The sequence below is a fragment of the Phalaenopsis equestris genome, unplaced genomic scaffold, assembly GCF_001263595.1.
Source record: "Phalaenopsis equestris unplaced genomic scaffold, ASM126359v1 Scaffold000054, whole genome shotgun sequence".
NCBI classification, from domain to species: domain Eukaryota; kingdom Viridiplantae; phylum Streptophyta; class Magnoliopsida; order Asparagales; family Orchidaceae; genus Phalaenopsis; species Phalaenopsis equestris.
The window spans coordinates 1,046,745-1,066,804 of record NW_018164496.1 but is presented as its reverse complement, the minus strand read 5'-3'; the positions used below and the strand labels follow the sequence as shown (position 1 = coordinate 1,066,804).

Below are 20,060 nucleotides of genomic sequence, written 5' to 3'. Positions count from 1 at the left end.
AACCTTGAAATAAACTCTTATTCTTATCACATCAACCATTTAAATAAAGAGTATTTAAAGCAATCAACTCTCATGAAGGGCTTGATGTAATGCCCATGAAGAGTTTAATCAATAACAAATATGAATTAGTATTATATTTCAATCATAATAACAATGGGAAAAACATAATTAACTAGACAGCGCAAAAAAAAATATCTATTTGAAAACTAATAACAAAGGGCAATATTAAAAAAATATATTGTGAATCATTATGCTGGAGAAAGCCTATAAAGGAGCATATCATCATATATCGAGTAATATTTAAAATAAGAAGTATAACACATACTATCATTAAGTGAGTATCTAAGCCCTAGAATGCCAATGCATAGACTATTAGTTTTGGATTGTGCGACCATAGGCGCGCCAGTTAATAGAACCTCAAGTATGATTAAAACTCGAATTTCCCCTAATTGTTGTTTGAGGAGTAAGAAATGAATCACAATGAGGCTTTATGCTAGCCTTTTCTTTGGATGATCAAAGCAAAATTGCATGGAGAAAAGCAAAAAATAAAAAACTATGAGAGGTTAGATAATCTTGGCCTATGTCCACTTTAGAAGTACATTATATTGCAATAATGACACATAACAAACATAAGAATTCAGGGGCATGCATGTAAATTTTCCTAGAGAAGAAGCGATTAAACCCTCCTCCCTGCTGTGACGAACTTCACACACATGCTCTCTGCCTCTCTAAAAGCTATCATCCTACAGCTTATTCCAGATGAGCGACGGGGAGGAAGATCGAAGCGGCAGCTTCGTTCTAGTGACGAGGAAGGGCGGCTATGGCCTCCCCACCGCTTGTCCTTCTTGTCTTTCCGTCTATCTTTATCTCCGATTCGCTAACACCGCCTTTAATCTACTCTACGACGTTTCCAACCCTGATTCCGGTCAGCAATCTCTCACCCTTAGTTTTGATCTTTTTATTATTTCTATTCTAAACAAAGAATGTGGCCATGTTTAAAGGCTTCCAATCTCGTTCCTCTTTACTTTTTTGGTTTATTCTGTTTTTGTTGGTCACTGTTATACTTGTTTAGGGTTATCTATTTCTCCATGTAATTGTTAATCAATTTCTTTGCTACGTCTGCTTCCAGGTAATCCGACGCTATCATCCGATTCAGTGTTTTTATTTCTAATTTTCGTAAACTTGGTTGATAATCATCTAATATACTTTGTGAGGCGGCAGTGTCAGCAGATCAGATTTGATTCTTTGCAGCTCACGGCCAAGTTCCCGATTCTCACCTACACACTCACAAGAAATAGGAAAGGCAAATGCTAGTGAAATGTAATGAAGCCTTAATCCCATGTTGAAATGATTATTATTTTGAAGTGCATCTCGATGCCAATTCTTAGTGGTGAATGCCATGCACTATATAATACGCAGCTTAGGGGATTGTAGAGAGTTATTTACAGGGAAGTAGACCAAAACAATTCCATGTATAAAGATATTTTTCTCCTTATTATCTAACCATGCTCGGAACCATATGACCCCATGAAGATAAATGACTTTCATGATAATGGGTGATCAAATAAGTGATTCACACTATTATTCTTGTGTTTCAATGAAGGGAATCTTAGGGAAGTTTTTGGTCTCAAGATGATTAGAGAAGATGAAGAAATAAAGGACTGGCAGGAGAGAGGTAAAATTCATGGGAAGGGGCCAGCTTCATTTTCTCATTTGGTAATGATGACTCATTGCAACCTATCTTCTTATTTTTAGAAGGGAGGCCTCCTAAAGAGAAGTAATTGGAAACTAAACTAATGATTATGAAATGACAACTAAACCGGTGAAAATAATCATGGAAGATTTACATATTTAGCACACAATTCTTATCTATTTATATATCTCACACATATACTTTAATATTTACATACATAGTCTCACACATATACTTTAATATTTACATACATAATACTTTGGTTCTTTAAATCTATGCATGAAAAAAGTGTATTTCACTTTTTAGAAGTGATAATAGTGCTATTTTTTGTGTGATATTAACGATATGAGTGCTATGTGTGTATATGAAAGTTTAGGTGTGAAATATGTAAATACATAAGAATTGTGTGCTATGCATGCAAAATATGTAAATACATAAGAATTGTGCTCTATGCATGCAAAGGCCCCAATAATCATATATCAAAGCTTTACACCACTCAATCCTTGATTGTTTTGCATCATTCCCTTGATTATAAAGACTCTTTTCATGATGAGCGGAAAGTAAAATCCATAGTGGAAGGGAAGTTGGTACCTATTGGTGTGATTTATGATAATCTTTAGGATGATCTTCTTATAAGAGATATGGTTCAAGATGATTCAATAGATGATGATCTCTTAGGCAATGTAGATTAAGAGATTAAAGGTTAGGACAGCACTTAAGTGCTTGTAGCATGATAATCTTGATTTGGCTTAGTGCAAATCATAGCTTTGAGATAGCATGCACTTTGTGAGACAGTAACAAAAATTGGAGAGCCTCATAGGGGAATGGTGAGTTGGGTCGTTTAGGTGGGTTTATTAGCTTTAACTTCATGGTTTGACCAAGGATTCTTATAGGGTGCAACATATTCAAATATGTATGGTTATGCCTAGAATGACATGTAGAATCATGTTCTACGGTAGTCGAGCATTGGACCTATGTTATGCTTGCCATTCATGATTGATTTGATATATTGCTCATTTGCGCATTTATTATACTTTACATTAGGTTTGTTGGTGGCCATGATGAGGAGGTCTGTGATAATCATATTCATCCTCATCTTTGCTAGAGTTCATTTACTAATCTCACCTAGTTCAACATAATAGGTAGAGATAATTTATCACCAAAAGACAGACTAAATGCGCTAAATAACAACATATGTAAATCTTTTGAAGTTTGCTAACTACAAATTACTAAATCGAGCTCTCATTTTAGTTGCAAACAAGACTTATATTATTCTCACTTGTTTGTTGAACTAAGAAGTAGGATTTTAAGATGCAAAAATTTAAACATGCACAACAAGATTGATTGATATGGATTCATTTAGTATTCAAGTAGTATTTGATTGATAAATTTACATTCATAGCTCACAATTCTTATGTATTTACATATCTCGCACCTAAACTTTCATATTTATATACGTTGCAGTTTTTTGTTTTAAATTTATTCATGAAAAGATGTATTTTACACTTAAAAAGTGGTAATAATGTTATTTTTTATGTGATATTAAAGATTTGAGTATTATGTGTGTAAACTTGAAAGTTCAGGCGTGAGATATGTAAATACATAAGAATTGTGTGCAGTTTATGTAATGCCCCAATTAGTTTAGGGGAAGCAATTTGGCAGTAGGGTGTGGGTGGTAATGGCAGCAAACTCGATAGTAGGCCGTGAGCTCAAATCAGTCACAATATAATGATCAGGCTAGAACAACGAACTCTGAGCTTAAATGTTTCAGGAATTGCTTGTGGGCTACACGATTTCTTGTACAATATTTGTTTAGCTTTAATGATTAGGCAATTTCTTGCTTGATCTTAATACTTTTTATATTAATTTCATTTTCATAAAGGGATAGAGAGGAGTCAGCCGGGATAGAAGAGAGAAAAGGGGGATGGGAAGGGAGTGGAGGAGAGAAGAGAGCTTATTGGGGCGAAAGCGCTGGTTTCATTCATTTTATCGATAATGTATCATTGCAACCAAAATTTGCTAATGTATTGCATGGAACCCACCTATTTACAATGGAATGAAAATTAAACTAATGAAAATGAAGTTAAAACTAATTAAACTCGTCATAAAGCAAAGCATCATAGCACATGATCCATAATTATCCGACATCAAAAGCTTTTTGGTTAACCTCTTGGATGGCGTTCTTCTATTGCAACTTCATTTACTTGTATTAGCATTCCATTTATGACATTATAACCTTATTTTGTGAAGAAAGCTATTACCCATTGATATTTTAAAGGGGCATTTATCTACATAGCACACAATTCTTATATATTTACATAACTCGCACCTAAACTTTCATGTTTACATACATGCCCTCAAATCTTTAATATCACATTAAAAATAGCTCTATTATCACTTTTTAGAATTGAAATACACATTTTCATACATAGGTTTAAAGCACCAAGGTGTTATGTATGTAGATATGAAAGTTTAGGTGTGAGATATCTAAATTCATAAGAATTTGTGTGATGAATGTTGAGTATGTAAATTTCCCTATTTTAAGTAAAAGGTCATCTAGGCAAGTGCATTAAAGGACGCATCAATCCTTGTTTTAGTCATGGAAGAATGAATTGAAGAACTGCTATTTTTTTTATAATTTTTAATCTGTGGTTCTCTTCAAATTTTTAAGATTTCATATTTCGACACTGAAATTTCTCAATCTTTGCATCTCACAGATCATGTTCCATACTTTGAGTATGGATATTATGTGGCATTTAACAATGAAAAGGGCGGGGTTATTGAAGCTCTAAAGCAAGAAGGTATTGCTGATTTGGATCCTAAAGCCTCAAGTTCCTACTTCTCCGAATGGTTGTCCACAAAAGCATTGATGAGCTCCTGGCTTTCTGCGGCAATAGAATATGAACTCTGGGTGGCTTCTGATAGTAATATTGCCCATAAAATATATTTCTCTGATCTTCCATGGTTGCTTGCCAAGGTTCTTCATAAGAAACAGAGTCGAGCTGTGAAAAGGCTGCTTGGGATAACAAATCTCACTGCTTCTGAAAGAGAGGAAGAGGTCTCTGTTTTTTTTCATTGGTAATGAATTTTCGAGTGATAAATGGATAAAAATAGAATAATTAATTATTCTGCATACTAACCCTTGTCAAAGAAATTCTCCTTAAGATTCGTCAAGGAAGGATTTATTTTCCTCATGCAATGCTAGGGTGTCTTAAAAGTGATATGATCAATATGATAAAGTGACAACTACTTAATTTGTATTCATTTATTTAGAATTTACTATTCTTTTACTGTTTAGTTTATGTCACTTTTATTTTATTTAAAATGGACATGATGGTGCTTCTTATTTTCATAAATGAACTGAGAGATTAAGGGATACGAGAAAATCTCTTCTTCCCTATCTCCTCAAATCCAACAAGCTCTAAAAGTTTATGATATGTGCTATACCTTTGTGACACTTTCCTCTTTCCAAAAGACCCATTTAAAGATTGATATAATGGTGAGCCATTATTTGTTTGGCGATCTTTCACTTGTTTATCTTCCACTTATTCCAGTTGTTTAGTCATACTTGTCAATGCGTAAGTACAATTGCATTGATTTTAATTGTTCTACAACTTGATTTGGTGCATTGTAGTAATGCTTGATTTTATGGTCGCCAATGTCACTAATTGAATTTGGGTTGCCATTATAGTTGCCCATGTTTTGCCGTATTTGTGAAGTTTTTTGATTTTGATAAGGACGCATGTTGATTCACGATGCCTTTAGTTGAAGCATCTTGGCCACCATTGTGCTTGCTTGCAAGTGATTATCTAGAAATATTGTGAGCAGTCCATGTTACAATTCCACCACAGCGTCCATCATTGTTGTTTTCTTCAAGACTTTTGAGAGGTATCCTTTATGTCCTAGCAGAATAAAAATGATGGTGATCCCATGATGATACCTAAGTGAAGGGAAAAATCAAGAGTACTTAGAAAATTCATAAGAGAGTGAGAAATAGGGATACGGATTACAAAGTGCAAATCACAACAGGCAAGCTTTTGGATCTAAATACGAGAGGGGAAATGATACTCATGACTACTATCATAGGAGAGGATTTTGCAGAACAATTAGGGAGAAAGCTAGAGTGATCAAGAAATCAATTATGAATGGAGAATGGATGCTTCATATTTGAATACTTGTTGATTAGTTTTGAAAAATTATATTTAAAAATTAACTAGCTATTGAATGTTTTTTCAAACGATCTGGCTATATAATCGAGTAGAATCATCCTTGTCAAGCTATTTTTTAATGAATCGTTGGCGTTGAATAGTTCCTGTGTGGTATATTTTGTACCAGGGTAATTTCCTTCAAAACAATGTATTGGATACCTGCCTAATTTTTTATAATTGTTAGGAGAGGGATGACTCTCCTTATAACTATTTGCGCTATTTTGTAATAGGACCTTAATCATTTTCTTATATCTTTGTGTGAGAGCATGGATAAATTATGGGGGGTTTTCCGTGTAATCACTAGTAGAGGAGAACATTTTGGACTAGAGCTTTTTCTTGATGTAAGACAAAATTATTGGAATCAATAAAGCTTTTGGACTAGTGCTTTTTTTTTATGGAAATATTGAAGAAAGAAAAGAAGATCTGTACTCTTAAAACTGTTGTGCAAGATGAATTGTTCGCCTTAAACATTTTGGTCAATGAATAAGTGATCAACATCATCATCAACACATGGAGTCCAAAGAACTTGTATCTCCTCAAACCTAGTTAAGAGGTTGGTCTTGGAGAAGGTTCGGTACACGGAAAAAAAAAGAAGGAAAAAAAAAAGAGATTCGGAAGTGTGGATATATAGGCAATGTTGCATTCATTTTGTCATCACTTGAGAGCACATTGACAAGGTAATGCATGAAGTAGTTCTTCTTGATATTCACCATATTATGGCTGCTGTTCCATTCCTATTGAACCAAGGCACCATCTGCTTCAGAAGGTTTCAATATACCCATTTCATAACTAATGTCATTAACTGAACTATGATAGAAGTAGGGATTGCCAGCTCATGGCTATAATGGAGGCAAGGCAAGTCAATAGGAATTTAGACAATTATCAATGTTTTGTTATGCTCTTCATTCGATTAGACTAATTATATGACAATGCTTACTCTTTAGTTTGAGCAAAATTAGAATACGCTAGAATTAAAAATTTGAATGGAAAAGCTATCACTCTTACTCTTAAGGAGGGTGGCCTACAACAACTCATGGAGTATTGAACACTTTTATAAGATTAAATGATTATTCCTACCTTTATAAGATTAAATGATTATTTCTACATTACACAATGGGGCTGAAGATTCAACTTATCTCCTGTCCCCACTGCCCAACATTGGGATGTCACAATTTGGTGTTGGAAAATGATTGGATAACAAATTAAGTTGCTGAGTTATTTGAATAGAAAGTCATCAACGTAGTAGTTCTGCTTGAAGTTTCCCAATTGTTTTGATACAAAAAATGATAATTGGTGTATTTTTATTGGCTTCATGGCTTTGAATAAGATCACCATGAAGAATATGCACTACATTCCCCAGGTTGACTTATTGCTCAAGCTGAAGCATTTATTTATATTACCAAAATTGGATCTCAAATTGGCATATCATTAAGTCCAATCCAGAAGTAAGACACTGTGGGAGAAAATGTTTAAGACGAGACTTGATTACGAGTGAATGTAATGTCATTTGGTTTTTGCAATGCTAAAATGATTTTTTGTTTCCCACGAATTATATTTTGTGGCTCTTCATGAATGTCTTTGTGATCATTTACCTTAACAGTATCCTCATCTAAGTTAAACATGGGATGAGTGCATAATCGTAGAAAGTATTGAAACTCCTCTAAAGAATTAATTATATCCAAACCACAAGAAGTATCCTTTGGTAGGAACACTGTACTACTCCATCAAGGAGGAATTACTCTAAGAGAAGTCAATTTTGTGTTTCGAAATGTGGTAAAAAAATAATATGTTAAGATAAGCACACACCTCCGAAGTGCCAGAGAATTTGGGGTGATCAATACACTTCTCAAGTTTCAATATTAAGCATTTTATTGTAAATGCATCTTGATGTGGCTAAATTCTTAAAATGATGTATAGCATGCTACGCGTCAAAAGCCTCCAATTGGATTCAAGGACTTTATGCAGCATGTTTATCTTGACTTGGTCATATAGCAACCATATACGACAATATTGATCCCACGCATGAGTCATAATCATGTTTTATTATTATTATTATTATTATTATTATTATTATTTATTTTTTTTATTTTTTGATAGAACAGTTCTTAAGCATGATCATTTTCATAGCTTACAAACAATGGCTTCTTGGGAGCTAGAAGTTACATGCCTTTTTCTGTTGGGGGCATGTGTAGGTTTGTTTTGGACACACTCGGAATTAATCTTTTTGGATTGAGATTCTCGACTTCTAAAATCTTGTGATAAAATCTTTAATATTCATTTCACTATTAACCAAGCAATGCACAATTCCACCAATTGATCTCCATTTAAGATATGTTTAGTTTGACTTGAAATTAATCATTGAGCCAACACCATCAACTAAACAAAAAGATGGTGGTTCTAGAAGGACTGAAAGTTCACGAGATATGGTCGATACCTAATGGAAAGAAGATACGAGGAAGGAGAATCAACATAATAAAGAGGATTTTGATAGTATTGCATACCAGTTGGATCAAAATTCTTATATGTATATTTACTTAGCGATAAATGTGGAGTACCTTAAGCTATATTTGTCTTCCAGACTATATGATGATCCAAGAGAAATCCCATCACCACTTGAACTTGGTGATAGGCTGAGAGAATGAGCTAGAGACAGAAGAACTATTAAAGGTGACCACTATGACCTTACGAGGCACTAGGGTGCTTTATTTTATGGACAAGTCTGACAACATAGAGCTATGAGTGACTATGTCCTCACTTCGAACTAGATTCAGCGTACAAAATTTTCTGTTACATGAGTGGAGAACAAGGGGCTTACAGCCAAATAGTTTTTAACTAGATCTAATCAAAGCTATAAAAATCACGAATTAAATATTTTTTCGAACAAAATCTTATCTGGCATTTGGCTCATGAATGGATCCTTACCGCTTTCTCTATAATCTTATTCCTTAAAATTAAATGGATTGGTTGCTAATATGACATTTCTGATAACTATCTAGAGAGACGTAACTCTTATTTTTACCATTCTAACTTTTTTTTTTATTGGTTACATATTTTCTTAATTTGTAATTGATAACTTCTTCAATTGTAAAAAAGTTAATATTTTTTTTTAGAAGTGCATTGATGGGGATCAGTAAACTAATGAGCATGTTACTCTTTAGCGGTTTTCTTTTTTTGAATGAAGTTTTAATAATGCCGTGTTTTCTTAGAAGACACAGAAATAACCTCTTCAAGTTTCTCACATGTGCTTGCTAGCAGATCTCTTTCCAGTGACCTTGAGTAATTTTAGATAATATCGAGCCACCCTTTTTCTTTCATTCATTCATATGTAATGATAAAACAGACCTAGTAACCTTTGATTTAGTAGCCGATCATTTTATGTAATGACTATAACATTAAGAGGAGTTAAAAGAAGAACCATCAAGTCCTTGTTGTATTAAACAAGCATGACGTAAACAAACATTTGATATAAATTAAAATGAGAAAAATATCAAAATAATCCTCTGAAGCTTTGCAAGGTGTAATTCCATAGCCATAATTGTGCCAATTTATTATCCATAATCTTTTAATATGAGCTAAAATAATCTCATAAAGGACTATTTCAGCCCCAATTTAAAGAGTAGGGGATAGTTTGACACTTCTATAAACTTTTCTACTAAAATAACCCATTTAAACAGTCAGGTGACTATTTTGATGCTTTACTCAAATTAAAATTTACAAGAATTTGCTCTCTCATTCACCACTTCAAAGGAGAGTTGGTCATACTCTCATATTAAAAAGTCTAGCTGAAGTCTCACTTCAGGCTCTTCTATCGCCAAAACTTTTCTTGTTATTTGTATCATAATATGATCTTTGAACTGACAACTCTAACTTAGTAATTAATTCATTACTATAGGATAGCTTCTTTCCAATTCTTTCTGTTTATTTGTTTTCACAAATGTTATAGTTCTCTGGCCATTCATTTGTAGATTATTAAGCTTTGCACTTATGGTTAACTAATTTATCTTTTTTTAAATAGTAATCAAATTAATCCTTTTCATTTACAGATATATAGGAATGCAACATTAGCATTTAAGGCTTTATCTTTGCGATTAGGGGATCAATCATTTTTCTTTGAGGACAGGTACTACTTGATTGGTTTATTCTATTGATTTCTATTTTATTGGCCATTTTTGTCTATTTTAATATACTTTTTGTAAACTTGTGTCCAATATTATTATCAGTTTTTGTTTGATCACTTGCAGGCCTACGAGTGTGGATGCTCTGTTTTTTGGATATGCCCTTTTTGTGCTTCATGTTCTACCCGTGAGTTCTATTTGAGTTTCTAACACATTATGGAAGACTAGTTGTCTATAAATCATATTTTAAACAAACTTTTTACTGGGTTAGATGCAGTTTAGATTCAATAATCCATTCTATTGTTGCTAGTTATCGGTCATCAAGTGTATTTTTGGGTGTGATTCAGGACCCTTTTGCTGTCGATTGAAGATGAAATCTCATTTAAAAATCAATTATATATGTGCTTTTTTAAAAAAAAAATTGAATTGAAATTGGAATCACAATGCTAGATTTTATTGGTAAATCAATGATTCTTTAAGTGCTGGTGTGCAAAAGTAGTCTGTCACCTATCTGGATAACTAAATTGCTCACAAACAGACTGTTGTTGCACTATTTTCAGTCAATCTATTTAGCTTAACCTCTTTTGTGGATGTCTTATCTGCTTCTCTTTGCCGAAAAAACACCAATTGGAGGAGTTAGACGAGCAAAAACCAAAATTTAATCTTCCCTTCATATCTCTCACTCTCAACGAGTTTGGTTGATCAAACAAAAATTTTCGTAAAATTTTCATCCCTTTTGTAAAGAGTATATTTGAAACCTGACCTTAAAGAACCCGGTTTTCATTCTTCTTTATTATAAAAATAACAAAAACTGCGTTTGAAGCACAGCTATTCCAGCTCACCTACCCATTAAAATTTTGGTTTTTTTTAGACACGGGATGACATGAAGGAAGCCGTGCTAATTTAGTATTGCAATCAAATGAGATTAAACTATCTGTAAAAAGATGGTGGAAAATAGAAGATGAAAGGCAAAACAGAAAGGACAAGTAAAAGTCGGACAGAATGGAAGATGAGCAGAAGTGGAAGGAAGATGAGTTTTATATGAAGGAACAGAAGTGAGAGAAAGGAAGAGATCTTAGGAGGAGGGAGAGTATATTTATGTGAAAGAAAATCGAGAAAAGAAGAGTAGAAGTCAGAGAGAAAGAAGAAGGAAAAGGTGTTAGGAGGAAGATGATGGATAGGAAAGAGGACAAATTGGTATAAGGAATTACAATAGAAGGCAGAGAGAGCTAGGTGGATTCTCTAATGCATTGAGCAACTCTTTTTTGGAATATTTGCATACATACCACTCAATTCTTATGTATTTTCATATCTAACGCCTATGCTTCAATTTTTGCATATATGAGACCTTCCCGATGCATTAAAAGGTGTATTTCTCATTTTAAAAGTTAAAATGGATGTGATATGAAAGATTTGGGTGGTATAAATGTAGAAAGTGAAGTTTAGGTGTTAGATATGTAAACACATAGGAATTGGGTGGTAAGTATGTAAATACCCCCTCTTTTTTTAAAAGAAAAGTTGTTCATTCACATTAGTTTAGCCGGTTTATTAATGTGTATATCATCATGATTGTCTGAATATTTATTCCATCTATAAGATGTTTGCTAATATGTTATCAAGCATTAGTGGTATTAGTGGTACGCACAACTCTATTTATCGGTCTATCCTCTAGCTTCTTTTGTGATCGTTATATTGGTGGCTTTTCAACTTCATGATCAGTAAGATATTTGTGGTTTGAAACATTTTCCTTAATTTTTTGAAGGATTTCTAATTCTTTCTCTGATAGCCAATTAAGTCTTTGTTAAAATGATAGGTTTCAGTTATATTTTCTCTCTTCAAAAAGCCTGATGAGCAAAGTTGGCCTATTTTTTCAGGAAAGCTACAGTTAGCTTTTAAGAAAATTTTAATGAAAGAATTTCAAATAAATATTACAATGCACTTATCTGAAGAATTCATTGCTGCATATAGTGTAAAATTCTGAAATGTGTCAGAATATGGAGATAGAACTGTACTTAGATTCAGAAACTTTATTAAATAAACAAAGTAAATCAATCTCTTCAATAAGTTAGAAAAAACATTAAACAAATTTGGTGAGTTTTAAGTGATTATGTTGCTGAGCACAATGGGTGAATGGTAGAAAAAGAATGCAAACAAAATGAACTTTCTTGTGTGGGGTAAGCTCTATATATTGATTTCATCCATTTTAATTTGTTCAAGAATTTTGCTCGAATGTCAATAGAGCCCGTTTTTTTTTTCCCTTTATTTTGCAAGGGAAATTGATGTACTATTAACTATTGACTTGTCAAACTCTTTTGGATGTGTTATTGTTTGCCTTATTTGGACTTCATATCTTATGCATTCTTTGAATTCATTTTGTAATCAATGTGTAATTAAGAGTTATTTTATGAAAATGGTTGTTGTATAAAAGACTGATTTTTTATGAAAGATTCCATATTTTTTTCTCTTGATTACCTTGGATATATTTCCTTTCATTTTGTTTTGTTGAGTTTAAATTCTCTTATATAGAGGATATTTGTAAGAGAATTTCAATATTATGTGAATATACAAATATTGCAAGCAAGGCGGTCTCCCATCATTATCAAACCATCACAAGCTCATTTGCATTAAGATTAGTACTTTTGATAATCCTAAAGCTCAAGATCTAAGGTTTTATCATTGCCACCACTTATCATTAGGAAAACCAATAAAAAAATACCACCACCAACCTAAGAAAATCCTAAAAAAACCAAAAACTTGTACTACTTGATTCTTCCTCACCATGAACTGAATTTCTTTTATCACCACCGTAGTTGTCATGCTTAACCATGCCAAAAAATTCAACATTATAAAGTTTATATGGGATGACCATAACCAATTTAAAATTCATTCTAAAGCAACCTTTATAATCACATCTATCATCATATCCGCCGATCAGAACATCTGATTTACTAAAACTTAATAACATCCATACAATTTATCCACCAAGTAAAATATATATTTAATTTGATAACTAATCATCAATATAATCTATTACAAGAGGTCATCTGTTAAGAGTTCATAGTGATATGAACTACTGAAAGAATATTATATTTAAGGAAGATTTACATACATACCACTATATTTCTAAGTATTTACATACCTAACACCTAAACTTCAATATCTACACACATACCACCATACTTATGCATGAAAAGGTGTATTTCACTTTTAAAAAGTGAAAATGGTGTGATTTAAGTGGTATAAATGTAAAAAGCAAATTTTAGATGTTGGATATGTTAATATGTAGGAATTTGGTGGTATCTATGTAAATGCCTCTATATTCAATTTGAGATGTATGACATGCATCCATATTATAAACCAACGCCACGTTTTCATTAATCACCTAATCGCCATAACAATCAAACAAACCTCGAGTATTAGTCCACACTTTATGTTCACTTCCTTAGCATTGAATTAGAGATCAGGCAGCTAATATCTTGTAGTGCAGTGCTACTATGTGTTCTCTTTGATTCCCATCAGGTGTGATTGTTGATTTGTGTTAACTTTCCATCATATTTCTACAATCTCACCATGTCGGCATGAACATATGCAGAAACTTTTTGTTACCACTGAAAGCCTTGTTTTTGGCGATAATGAAAATTTTAATTTGAATATTTCTACAGGTTATTATGCCATTAATAAGCTGTATTTTGTTTTTCTTCTCTTTTATATTCAAATCATAATTTTCTAGAACCTTTTGTATTTTTTGATAGATGATGCGGATTTGAGTTTTGTATCCCTCGTCATGATAAGCCTTAACCATGTTCCATCTATATTTGGTACTATGACTATTGATCCAAAATTCTTTCTTAATTTTCCTTTTTTGTGTTGTTCTAAGTGTATTACATTGTCGCTAAATGTTCTCGTAGGTGTGGTTTCCATGTTACAACTAATACTTATTGAATCATTTGTAGCGGTGTGCAGTATCTGGTCAAAATTAAAAAATTGGACCGAACTGAATAAATTCAGTTGATTCGGTTTTGTTTCAAAGATGCATCTCAATATTCGGTTTTCAGTTATTGGTTTGATTTTAATATTCATTTAGCCGAACAAACCGAAAAATAAAAAATTTAAAATTAAATAAAGGATTCATGAAATTAAATCAGCATTATACGTGTAAGATATGTAATTCTTGATGTTTGTTGATAATCGAACTCCAAATAACAACTAACTTTTGGTTTATTCATAACCGAACCATTTAAGTTGAACCAAATTTTTGTTTGTCTTGCTTGAATTTTGTTTGCAATTGGTTTTGACCAATTTTAAAAAATGATCCATACAAACCAACTAAATGCTCACCCCTAGTCACTTGGGCCATGATTCTTGATTTCTGTTTGTTTAGGGTTGATTCTCAACTAGATGAGCTATTTGTTGCTAAAAATTCTCGTGCAAATTGTTGTGGACTTCCACCATGACCTTCAGTCTGTACTAATATCCAATTTCTTAGCATCCTGTGAGATGTACACGATCCTTACAGCCTCTATTTCATAGGCACGATCTTATTTAACTTTATGAGCATGAGTTTTTTTGTTGATTTAATACATACCATCACTAGCATCATTTTAATGCGCTATTGCCTTTTTTGGATTTGTTATCACATGCTTTATTTTTGGAAATATTGAATAATACGGGTTAATTTTTTAGGATGATTATTTCATGGAAGATTTTTTTCTTTATCAAAGATCCAATATTATAGCTCTTGGTTGCTTTATTTTTCTTTTCTTATTTGCTTAAGTTGTAAATCCTTGCTAAAAATAAATGTGCTTGAAAATGAATTGCAATAGAAGAATTTTGCAAGCAGGAGGGTCTCCAGCTGCTCTCCGCTTAGCCACCCCTCTCTCTCTCTCTCTCTCTCTCTCTCTCTCTCTCTCTCAGTTAAATTCATCTTCTTCTTGCCTTCTTTGGTGGACGTCTATTACAAGCTTCACTTCACTTTTTCCTTTTAGCAAACTAATGGAAATTCCTTCCCTTCTTTAACAAGCCATAACAAGCTTGCGCATCAAGAAAAGTTATCTCTTCAAAGTTTCCATCAAAGCCCTTTACCCTGTAAAACAAAATATGGCGTGGTAAGTAGGGCCTTTAATAATTTCAGGTTTTTGGAAGCTGTAGGGTTTATGAATCTCATCTATTCTAATTTAATGATGGAAGGTTTACATACACCACTCAATTCCTATGTATTTACATATCTAACATCTAAACTTCACTTTTAATTACATGCCACCTTACCCATGCATGGTGATATTTTTGATGTCATATGAAAGATTTTGGTGGCATAAATGTAAAAAGTGAATTGTATGAGTTAGAGATGTAAATACATGTGAATTGGGTGACATGTATGAAAATGTCTCTATTTTATTTTCCGTTTGTAATTCTGATTTCTATTCAAATTCTTTGTATACATATTTGACTCAATAACTTTTTGGATCTGTTGGCCACATAGGATACATCGGCTCTGAAAGTTGATTTCTTGAAGCATGATAATCTTGTTAATTATGCTGAAAATCTGAAGAAGCAGTTCTTAGATGGGGACCCATCTGCTGCTGCTTTTGTTCCAAGGTCTCGCTCTGATGCTTCAACATCAAACACAAGAAGAAAAGGTTCACATTGGAGTAAGAAATCAACCAATTTTTATTATTTATTTTTTTATTTTTTATTTTCTGGAGAATTTACTTACATACCACCCAATTCCTATGTATTTACGTATCTAACACCTAAATTTTGCTCTTAATATTTATACCACCCAAACCTTTAATATCACATTAAAATACTATCATTTTAAATTTTAAAAAGTGAAATGTGTATGTGGTATGCACCAAAAAATTGAAATTTAGGTGTTAGATATGCAAATACATAAGAATTGGTGGTATGTATGTAAACCTTCCTTTTTAACTATTAATCTATTGCAGTCAATAGTGTTGAATCATAGGTGGGGTGAGCTATTTTGATAAGTTTTTCAATGAAGTTTTTGAAAATATGATCAACCTTAGTGATCTTAATATTGCTAATAATAAAAAAATATTTTATTTTTATCGTCGCATTAGTAATAAAGAAGTTGAGGATGCTTTAAAGAAAATCAATGGTGAAAAATCAATAGGACCCAATGATATCCCAATTGAAATGTGCAAATATTTAGGATATTTTGGAGTTTCTTAGCTTACTAAACTCTTTAATATTATTTTAAAAACTAAAAAGATCTCCAAGGAGTGAAAGATGAGTATTTTGGTTCCCATTTTTAAGAATAAAGGGATGCACAAGAGTGTGCAAATTGTAGAAGAATTAAGTTGATGTGTCATACTTCAAATTATGGGAGAGAGTAATTGAACATAGGCTAAGACGTGATTAAAGATTTCTCATAAGCAGTTTGGATTTATGTCAGGCAAGTCTACTATGAAAGCTATACATTTATTGAGAGGTTTGATGGAGAAGTACAAAGATAATAAGGAGGATCTACATATGATTTTTAGTGATTTAGAAAAAGCTTACAATAAGGTTCCAAGAGAAGTTCTTTGGAGGGTTCTAGAGAAAAAAAATGTTGATATGACTTATATTCAAGTCATTAAAAATATGTCTACTAGAGTTGTTACTTTTGTTTGAGCAGGAGGATTGATCAAGTATTTTTCTACAAGGATCGACTTTAAGCTCATATCTTCTTGTTGTAGTTATGGATCTTTTTATTGGACATTTGCAAGAGGATGTACTTTGTTGTATGTTTTTCGCTGATAATATCCTTATTGTGGATAAGACTAGAGAAAACGTGTAGGAAAAAATTGAATTTTGGAGGCCTGCTTTGGAGTCTAAAGGCCTTCATTTGAGTAGAACGAAAATTGAATACATGAAATGTAATTTTAATACTAGTAACTCTGGTAGCAAGGTTGTAACTATGAGTGATCAAATCATTAAAAGATGTGAATGTTTTATATATCTCGGGTCTTTTGTTCAAAGTGATGGTAATAAAGATGGTAATATTATTAGTAGAATTCAAGTTGGTTGGTTGAAGTGGAGAAATGCATCGGGCCTATTATGTGATAGAAAAGTACCATTTAGACTAAAAGAAAAATTTTATAAGATGGGAAAGGAAAATTTTATAAGATGGTGAGACTTGCAATGCTCAATAGCACAAAATGTTAGACTTTAAAAGAGAAGCATAAAATAAGGTTAAGCGTTGTTGAGATGAGAATGCTTAGGTGTATGAGTGGCTTGACACTAAGAGATAAAATGCAAAATGAATATATCCATGATAGGGTTGGTGTAGCTTCGGTGGCGGACAAGATTAGAGAGAACCGTCTTAGATGGTTTGGTCACATTAAATGTCGACCATCTGATGATCTGATTAGGAGATTAGATGTTTTAGATTTGATTGGTCTTAAGAAAAGACTGACGTAGACCTAAAAAGACTTGGGCATATTGTATAAAAAATGAGCTTAATCTATTAGAATTAAATGAAAATATGACACTCAATAGAATGCAATGGGGGGAAAAGGATTCATGTTGCCGACTCCAGTTTTAGTAGGATACAAAGTTGTTATTGTTGCTGCTGCAGTTCATAGTGTTGAATGTAGGGGGTGGGCTTTGATAAGATTAATAATGTTAATTATGTAATCATCCCAAAAAAAAAAAAAATTTTTTTTTTGACAAAGGCTAATTTATAAAAATTATAGTCATCATCATTAGCCTTAATACAACTATTTGTGATTGGCTTTATTATCCTTTTTTTATATTTGTTCTTCTTTCAGTGTCATAGACGGTTAGATTTATCTTGCATACATTAAATTTATTTTTGTAGAATTTTTTTTACACTTATTATCTTTCCTTCAGTTTACCTTTCTTCTTTGTAAATCTTTCACTCTAATTTTACCTACTATTTGTATTGGTGCATCTTCTATCCTTTGTTGCCACTTATAAGTCAATTTTCCTGACCCTTTCTTCAAATTGTGCTGTTTTTATACTATACTTATTTCTCCGTCTATTTTTTCTCAATCCACATGAATCTATCTTAAAATTATCTTTTCTTCTACACTGAATTTGTTCATCAACAACTTCTCATTGTTGAACTCTCAATCTATGTAATATAATTGATATACCTGTAATTTTGCATAAGTTTCCCTTTATGTTTATATGAAATTCTTATTACATGATATGTCTGCACATATCGTTGTTCTTTAATTTATTTTAAAGGTCCAGAAGTCCTTAAATCAATCTCCCATTAGCATCGTTTACAACAAGTATTGGCTTATAAGTACCAACTTAAGTGTCATATCATCTAAGTATTTTCTCCATTGTTTATGTTTGGCACTCAAAGGTTACCCGATATCCTACGGATTTGAACTATGGCATCTCTAAATAATGTACATCATGGTACTTTATTTTTAGTATATTTAATAGGGAAGTTTGCATACATACCACCCAATTCTTATGCATTTACATATCTAACACCTGAGCTTTCTTTCTTTGCATTTTTGCCACCCAAAATTTTCATATCACATCAAAAATATCATAATTTTAACTTTTAAAAGGTGAAATGCACCCTTTTATGCTTAGGTAAGATGGTATGTATGTAAAAATTGAAGTTTATTTGCCAAGATTCTGGTATTTCACATTCATTGTAATGGATTAAGTGTTAAGGATAATTTATTTTACAATTATCTCAAAACATATTCAAAGGCTACAAAATCTATCCTTAAATTTAGGATGATTTGCACACATATTACTCAATTCTTATGTATTTACATATCTCTAACATCCAAACTTTAATTTTTACGCATATGCTATCCTTACTTCTGCATCTAAAGGTGATATTTCTGATGTGACATGAAATTTTTGGCAATATAAATGTAAAAAGAAAAGGAAAATTTAGATGTAGATATGTAAAAGCATAAGAATTGGATGGTAGGTTAAATGCCCCTAAAATTTAATCTGAATACCATGACCCAAATTACTTTGGTCGTATTGCGATAATATTTTTGTGTGTTAACCAATCCTTATTCCCTGCCCTAATTGAGGTGATTTTACAGGTTCAAAGCCCAACCCTAAACCCAAGAGAGAGAAGACTGAGGAAGAGAAGACATTTAGGAGGAGAGCAAAGTACTTTCTTGGGGCTCAATTTGTTGCTGTGCTCGTCTTTCTATCACTCTTTGGAGGTGCTGATGGGCCTCAATTGCATGATGATGGGGATGAATTTGCTTATGAGGATTAGGGTCACTCTTTGGAGGTGCTGATGGACCTCAATTGCAAAATGATGATGGGGATGAATTTGCTTATGAGGATTAGGGTTTCCTTCTTCTTTTTTTATTTTTTTTTTATCTGATTCAGCTCTTTGATACAGATTTGTAGGGCTTAGCCTTTGCTTCAACTTTTTTTTCTTTTTTTTTTTATCTGATTCAGCTATTTGATACAGATTTGTAGGGCTTAGCCTTTGCTTCAGTATGTGATTCAAATCAGTAGTTTTTGTTTGGATTTTATTGCTTTTAGCCAAAGAAGTGTTGGATTATCTTTTTGTCTTTAATAATTTTTCTCAGGATTTATATTTTATATTATCCTATGTTCACTTATATGCATAGCAATTATATATATATATATATATATACTATTTATTTCTAATTATTTGACTCACTTATATGCATAGCAATTATATATATATATACTATTTATTTCTAATTATTTGAATATGAAGTATGTGAATATATATGTTGGGTGTCTTGGGTCTTCTGTTCATCAAATCATATAGGGCATTTACATACATACCACCCAATCCATATATAGTTATATTCTTATCACCCACATCTTTCATATCACATAAGAAAAGAAGGGTTACTTACATACAAGCACTTAAAACGTTGTTACTTGTTTTAAAAAAAAAAAAAAAAATCCAGGTGATTTTCTGAACCATGGAAACGCTATATTTATATGCATCATGATAAAAAAAAAAGATAAAATCATTGAAAATTTGTTAAAAATGAAAAATATAAGTTAAGAGTTAATGGTGAGTTTTAATAATTGAGTAAGAAT

At 32.3% G+C, this 20,060-nt stretch overlaps 1 protein-coding gene across 1 annotated transcript; it reads left to right on the top strand.

Moving 5' to 3' along the window:
• Positions 1-655: 655 nt before the first annotated feature.
• Positions 656-19,397, top strand: LOC110019360 (mitochondrial outer membrane import complex protein METAXIN). Its single transcript, XM_020717002.1, has 7 exons — positions 656-925; positions 4,411-4,751; positions 9,945-10,021; positions 10,143-10,203; positions 15,496-15,664; positions 19,067-19,192; positions 19,264-19,397. The coding sequence occupies exons 1-7, from the start codon at positions 760-762 to the stop codon at positions 19,320-19,322; spliced, it is 999 nt and encodes a 332-aa protein (XP_020572661.1). The 5' UTR covers positions 656-759; the 3' UTR covers positions 19,323-19,397.
• The last annotated feature ends 663 nt before the right edge of the window (positions 19,398-20,060 follow it).